This window comes from Pyrgilauda ruficollis, unplaced genomic scaffold (genome assembly GCF_017590135.1).
Source record: "Pyrgilauda ruficollis isolate IOZ18807 unplaced genomic scaffold, ASM1759013v1 scaffold4, whole genome shotgun sequence".
Lineage (NCBI taxonomy): Eukaryota > Metazoa > Chordata > Aves > Passeriformes > Passeridae > Pyrgilauda > Pyrgilauda ruficollis.
The window spans coordinates 30,164-37,267 of NW_024525489.1; the positions used below are offsets into that span (position 1 = coordinate 30,164).

At 51.8% G+C, this 7,104-nt stretch overlaps 1 protein-coding gene across 1 annotated transcript; it reads right to left on the reverse strand.

Annotated features, from left to right (window-relative positions):
• Nucleotides 1-786: 786 nt before the first annotated feature.
• On the reverse strand, nucleotides 787-2,805 carry LOC121358543 (acrosin-like). Its single transcript, XM_041476795.1, has 4 exons — nucleotides 2,648-2,805; nucleotides 2,081-2,346; nucleotides 1,679-1,824; nucleotides 787-1,206 (listed from the first exon to the last, which is right to left on the reverse strand). The coding sequence occupies exons 2-4, from the start codon at nucleotides 2,334-2,336 to the stop codon at nucleotides 787-789; spliced, it is 822 nt and encodes a 273-aa protein (XP_041332729.1). The 5' UTR covers nucleotides 2,337-2,346; nucleotides 2,648-2,805.
• Between the last annotated feature and the right edge of the window lie 4,299 nt (nucleotides 2,806-7,104).

Here is a 7,104-nt window from a genome sequence, read left to right on the forward strand (position 1 = left end):
TGGGGAATTTCACTAGTACCCTGCTCTCTGCAGACTTTTTCCCCACAAGATTCTTCCCAAAACACAAATTCTGTGGAACAGGGCTCCTTCAGGAAGCATGTGTGTTCTTGGGTCAGGAGCCAATCCAGTCACAGCCACAGTGGCTGAGCAGTGAAGTGCCCAAGCTACATCATTCTTCCTGCAGAAGAGAAGTGAAATGCAGGTGCAGCACAGTCTGTGCTGGTGCCATCAGCCAGAGAAATGTCCTCCGGCAGGCTCCATGCCCTTGCTGCCAGTGAGTTCTATTGCTGTTTTGGGCTTGATCTAAGGAGGGCACTTCTGGCACCCTCACGCCAGGGTGGCCAGTGACATACAGCAACAGAATGCTGTAGAGAGAAGAGGAGGATGCTAATGCTCTAAGCCACAGGCCACTGTCCATGCCATTGTGCTGTGGAAAATTAAGGGCAAATGAGTTTTGGCTCAGAGCACTCTCCTTTCTCACCAGCTCTTTGGAGCCACTCTGTCCCTTTGTGCCTGGCAGGTCTGACTTCAGGCTCATTCTGCAGGTGCCAACCATGGAAGTCCTTGCTTTGCCCAGGAGTTGGAATTGGACCAAAACAATGGTTCCCTGTGACCATAGACAACTTTACTTCATTCAGGGAAGTCAACTCCATTGTGTGTGAGCACAAAGGAGAGGACTGTGGTCAGGACAGAGCAGGGTTTTGACCCTGAGGCTGCCTTTGGATCAGCAGGCATTGCCCCAGCAGGAAACTGTTGTGGTGCCCTAGACCATGGCTGTCCTGTTGCTCAAGATGTGTTTTGACCAAAGGTCTGCTGGAGGAATTCCTTCACTTGAGTAAAGAATTCCATCATAATCTTGAAGGGAAATGGGCAGCAGTTAACTTTGCCCAATGTTCGTACTGGAGTTGGTTTTGGAGAGAGGGTTGGTCTTACCCATGGCTTCTGAGAGGATTGTGGGATGGGAATATAATGACTCCAGGGGTGTGAAGTGATCAAAAAATGACTACATGCCCGAGATGATGGAGAGGAACTTCCATCTGGGCTCAGGTTCATGTAGAGTAGGATCCAGTCATAGAAGTACTGAATGGAGAGGTAGATTCCAGGACGCCTTGCTCTGGCACAGCCTTTTCCCCAGCTGGTTATTCCAATGACCCACCAGTAGTCACTGTTTTTCTCTTGGCACATGAGAGGACCACCGCTGTCACCCTGCAGCAGAGCACAGAGGATTAAGATGGTGTTGGTGGCACCTGCCAGCACTGGGGCTGTCTCCTTCTCTCTCACAGCCCCTAACAGAGCTGTATTCTGGGCAGAGGAAAGCTCTGCTCAGGGGCTGGAGCCTCCAGAAGTCATGTGAATGGCATGGGGTCCTATAGGGTAAGGCTCTCTCTGTCGTTTCTGCTCAGGACTCCTGGATGTGCAGAGGATGGATGTTTGGCACCTGGACCTCTGTGCTGCCAAGAGCACTAGCTGGGCTTTCTGGGCTTTGGGCACAAGGGGAGTCCTGGGCAGGCAGGTGTGGATGGGGAGTCTGTGGGAAGACCCCAGAGCAGTCGGGGGGGAGCTGGGGCTGGGAGGGCGACTGAGTGGCCGGGCAAAGCAGGCCCTGGGCTATGTTGGGGCGGTGCTGCCCTGGCTGCCAGTGCTGCTGGGGGCTGAGTGGCTCATGGCACGCTCCTACCTGGCAGGTGTCGATGTTACCCTGTGGGTAACCAGCACACAAGTTGTGGGTGTGGATTTTCCCTGCGTACCAGCGGCTGCTGTTGCAGAGCTGGACATCAATGAGCTGGACCTTGGCCTCTTGCAAGTGATCACTTGATTTTTGAGCTGTGAGCAAGAGAAACAAATGACCTCCCAGCAGCAACATCCCAGTTCTCCACCCATGGGTGTCTTGTAGGGGATCCATGGCTTGGCTTTGCCTCTGCAGAGGCACTGGATCTGCTGCCAGTCTTTGGGGAGCAAGCCAGGCCCATCTCTGCAGAGGTATATGTCCTGCAGCCTGACTCCAACTTCGGCCTCTTCTGTGGAGAAGCCCAAGCACTCCAGGGCTGCACTGGCCCAGGAGTCACTCTTGGGGACTCACCTCTTGGAGCAGTGGAACCCCAGCCAGCCACCCAGCAGTTCTGCAGCTCTGACACTCTCAGTGTGGCGTCAGGTACACAGGCCAGCTGGATGTAGCGATTGCACTGGACTGGATGGTCCAATTCCACCAGGGCAATATCGTAGCTCATGTCATCAGGGTTGTAGTATTGGTGAATCAGCACCTGCTTGACATGGCGCACTTGTGTCCCAGGGCCTGGTTGACTCAACTGAGTGACCCCAGTCACCACATACACCATGCTGATTTCCCTAGAAGGCATGGAGAGAGAGCTGAGAGGGAGCAGAGACATGTGCCACAGCAGCTCAGCAATCTCCTGGCGTGGCAGTGAGGGAGCAGTGCTCTGGCAGGTATGAGTGCCTTTGCACACCTTAGGCTGAGGGAATGTCAAGCTGGAGGCTGCTAGGAAGCCTTGGCACAAGCCCAGGCTTCTCCTGAGCAGTGTGCCAGCCTGGCTGCCTGAGAGGAAAGGGGATGGGAGTAGCAGGTGGTGCTGCTGACAGGGCACCTGCTGGGATTGTGGGGATGTCCCCATTCCCTGCTCCTCCTTACTCAAACTTGTCGAAGCAGTGGGCTGCTGTGAGGACCCACTGTTTGCTGATGAGGGACCCTCCACACAGATGCTTCAGGCCTCGTACCCAGGGGTGCTGGATGCTGACGATCCAGGGCCAGGCCCCTGGCAGGGCACCTGTGCCACCCACGACACGTGTCATGCCGGAGTCATAAGCCACATTGCCGTAGGAATTAGTTGTGGGATGATAGACAGATTGCAGAGCTCGGAGCCCACAAGTTCCTCTGCAAGCAGAAAGTAATTTCTGTGCTGCTTCATGGCCTGCTGTGGCTCAGGCTGAAGCTCAGCCCTCTGCCCTCCCCACAAGGGCTTGCATGCACAGCAGGCCAGGGAAGCCCACGGGGTGTGCGTCTGTCCGTGCCAGCACCTGACTGCTGGCAACGAACTGAAGCTTCCCCGTTCTGGGATCTTGTCCTGCTGATGTTTTTACCTCAGATGCTTTTATAGAATGTTTTGAACTCAGATTGTGGCAGACAGTATGCTGAGAAGGGACATCTGACCAGGCCACAGTGGGAACCATGGGGTCTTGGGAATTAGTATGCTTATAGAACCTTCCTATATTTGGTCAAGTTTCCAGTTTTCCTTCACCTTTGGTCAAGACCTTTTTCTTATCAGGTCATATCCTCAGTTCACCTTTCTGACTGGACATTGTGCCCCTATACCTGGCTCCATTTGCCCTGCCCATGAAGTCTTTGGAACCTAGCCTCTGTACCTGTGTGATGTTTGTTATTTTCGCTATTAAAGTTTTTTATTTTCTGGACAGTTCCATTGTTCCTCTCCCTTCTTATTAGGCCAGCTCCTCCCAGCCAATCTGTGCAGGGGAATCACAGTGAGCTTCTATGCTCATACCCCGTTGTGGATGGGGTGTTGTAGTTCAGCCATGGGGGACAGGCAGGTCCCCTCCAGGGAGGGCCACAAGTGTTGCCGTGGCTCCCTCTCAGGGTCCGGGGCCACTTACCCACAGGTGTACTGGATGCTCTGTGCCAGCCTGGCCATGGTCAGCAGGATGAGGAGGCCAAAGCAATTCATGGCTGCCAGAGGCACGTGTCAGCTGCAAGCACTGAGGGCTCCATGCAGTACTACAGCCACAGTGCTCACAGCAGCCGTGCTGCCCATGGTGCCCTTGGCCTCAGGGCTGATGTCACGGAGGGGTGGATTCCATGTTTGGGGCACTGTGGTCTGTGACAGGGGGCCCACTGGGGGAGGTGCTGCATCGAATCAAGGAGCCATAGAATGGTTTGGGCTGGAAGGGACCTTGAAGATCACATAGCTCCAACCAGCTACCATGGGCAGGGAGGGATAGCTTGCAGTAGACCCAGTTGTCCACAATGTGCACAGTCTGGCTCAGAAGCTGTCCTTGAACACTTTGAGGGATGGGGCATTGAAGTACTAAGTCCTGATCAACAGGCCCTGACTAAGGCTAAAACAACAGGCCTTGACCAAGAGCTGGCCTCTGGATGAATCTTCCAACCAAAAGTTGTCTACGTTCACCCACTGGCAAAACATGGATTTACCTTTCCATACTTAGGGACTGGACAAGGCCCTATCTTGCCTTGTTTGGGGGGTGTAGGATCACAAACAACTCCCTTGGTTCCTCCTGAAGCCCTCCAAGGCCTTGGGGGAATCCCCATAGGAGACTGAAACCACATGTTAGGGCAGTAGAACTTTTGGTATCTTGTTTATTCAATGGAATAAAAACAAGGAGCGCACACACACAGTCAGTAACCTCACTGCCTGTAGGGGAAGGCAGATGCAAGATTTCCCAGTTGCTGTCAGTGGTTCCCGTGTCCTTCACTGTGACAGTGGCTCCCCCCCCGTTGATAGACAGGTCTGGATGATGGTCAAGGATTAGGGTAACTTGTGATGCGTGTTTCTTCATCACAGTAGGCAGTTGTTATAGTAATGATTTGATGCATTGCATGGTATATCCTTTTGCAATTCTTTGCTAATGATTTGATGTCCAGCTTACATATCCTTTTGCAATTCTTTGCAAGTTTGAATTATAGTAAATTACATTTATTCCTGAAGTTGGTGTCTGTTCTGTGCTGACCCTGCCGACGTGAAAAACAGGCATCCACAGCTGCTCTGGGTAACCTATGTCAGTGTATCAGCAAGAATTCCTCAAATTCTTCACTGTCAAGAATTCCTTCCTATGATTTCAGCTGAAGCTGCCCTCTGTCACTGTAAAGCAATTGCCCCTTGTCCTATCAGGACCTGCACTTGTAAGAAGGTTCTCTGCTGCTTTCTTTAGGCCCCTCTTCTTGCAGGATGAGGCTCTGCAGTCCCCGGGGCAGGCAGCAGCTGAGGAATCCATTTGGGGCAGGGAGCTGGGTGTGCAGCTGCAGTGCCAGCTGCAGACTGAGCTCTGGCTGACAGGAACCTGGGACCAGAGGTTGCACACTCTTCACATGACAGAGGGCACAAGGAGCAGGCCAGGGCAATGGACACTTATTGGAGTTTGGGATTTTTTTTTCATCTCCTTTTCTTTTCTCTCAGGGAATTTTCTTCTGTTTGCTGCCTAAGAGATGAGAACAACAGATACTTAAGAGAGACAAAAGATATAACCAAGGAGGAGTGGGAAGGGTGCAGTTTGCTACTGTCTCTGAGCAGTGAGGTTCTCTTGGGAAGTGTTGAGATACTGTGAGATTTTGGCTGGGGTTGAGGGGCTAGGCTCTTTCTCAGGGCAAGAGGAGAATGGCCCGGTTTGCTGCTGCTGTGGGTGAATTTGCTACCACAGTGGAATTCTGTTGTGAACTTCTTTTCTCTTTTTTGTGGGTGAGCTTCTGCTCACAAGAGCGGCTGTTGAACTGGGACCTTTCTAACGCGCAACCTCACTGGGAAGGTGATCCTGACTCCTTCCCCCTTCCCAGAGGGTGTATCTCCCAGCTACTTGTGGCTGCTGCTTGCAGTAGCCTGGCAACCACTGCCCAGCTGTGCTGTTTTATGACAATGATTTAGGCTTTTTTATTACACATTAACCTGACACTCCGTGCCTGCTCAAACATTCCGTGGCTTCTAGCACGGCTCTGGAATCTTTGCTACACTTTGTTGGTCACTCCAGGATGGGCCTGCCTCTGCTGTTCTAGTCTGTTGCTACAAGGTTCCTGCCGCAGTCCATTCAGCTTTCCAAGTGGCACTGAGACCGGCTGCTTCCTGTGAGTTTCCAAAGGAAGCCCCTTCTCTACCTCTTCTGCCATTACGGTGTGGAGCGAGGCGGCCAAGCTTACGACACAGCGCCCTGCAGCGACCCTGCAGTGACCCTGCAGCCGTGGGGGAATCATCGCACCCACCCTGCCTGGCCAGGAGCCACCAGCACCCTGCTGGCCATGACGGGAACTGCAGCAAAGGGGAAGGGACTGGGTTTCTCTTTCTGTTCTGTTGTTGTACTGCCGTTGTTGTTCTTTGTTTGTCTTTTAGAGATACTCCTCTACATTCTAGTAAAGAACTGTTATTCCTGTTCTCATATCTTTGCCTGAAAACCTGGTAATTTCAAAGTCATAATAATTTGGAGGGAAGGGGGTTCACATTATCCATTCCAAAGGAGGTTCCCGCCTTCCTTGGCAGACACCTGTCTTTTAAACCAGGACAACACTGAGAGCTGCAGAAGGAGCTGGTGGCTCTTTATGGAATGAGACATCTGCAACTCTGCTGATGGAACCTCAGGGTGGAATGGGTACAGAAACATGCTCTGACTGGGTGAGAGTGGCATGGGTGGGGAATGAAACAGGGCACCTGGCAGCTCGCTGGAGCAACCCTTGTCTCTAGAATGGTCACACAGGGGAGTTTCTTTAGCACTATGGTACCCTAGATAGGAATGTAGAGGAGTGTCACCCTTGAGCCAAGAATGACACAAGAATAGATGAGAGACCCAATTGCAAGAGGAGAAAAGGAAAGTTTATTACAAAGGATTCTCTGGTTTATATAAACTGATACAATACATTCTACTTGATTGGCTAGTTAATAAAAAACATCTTTCTCACACACCGTCCTTGAGAAGAACAGGAAAACAAAGTGGAAAAACATCCCCTGCAGATTGTTTATACTAACAAGTTATCACATTCCTACAACTCCCTAAAATTCTTACAAGCCACTGTGAGAAGCTATTGCTGTTTCTCTGTCCCTGACCAGGCTGGCATCCACAGAGTACCTCTGGAGCCTCCCTCCTCCAAATATCCAGCTGCTGGGATTTTCAGGGAAGGAAGGAGACAGAGGAGGAGTGTTATAATTCCGTGTGCACAGTCTGTGTAAAATAAAAAGGTGGATTTGAGCCTCTCTGTTGTTGTGACATTTGGTGCAGATCCGGTAAAATCATGGGTAGTGGGTGAAGAAGGCATGCACAGCATGATCAGCCTAAGGTGGCCACAGAGGAGTTGTGGAGACCCCCATAAGTTCTGAGGTGGAGAGGCTCGAGTCTCTGCTTGAAACTTTTGGAGACAGG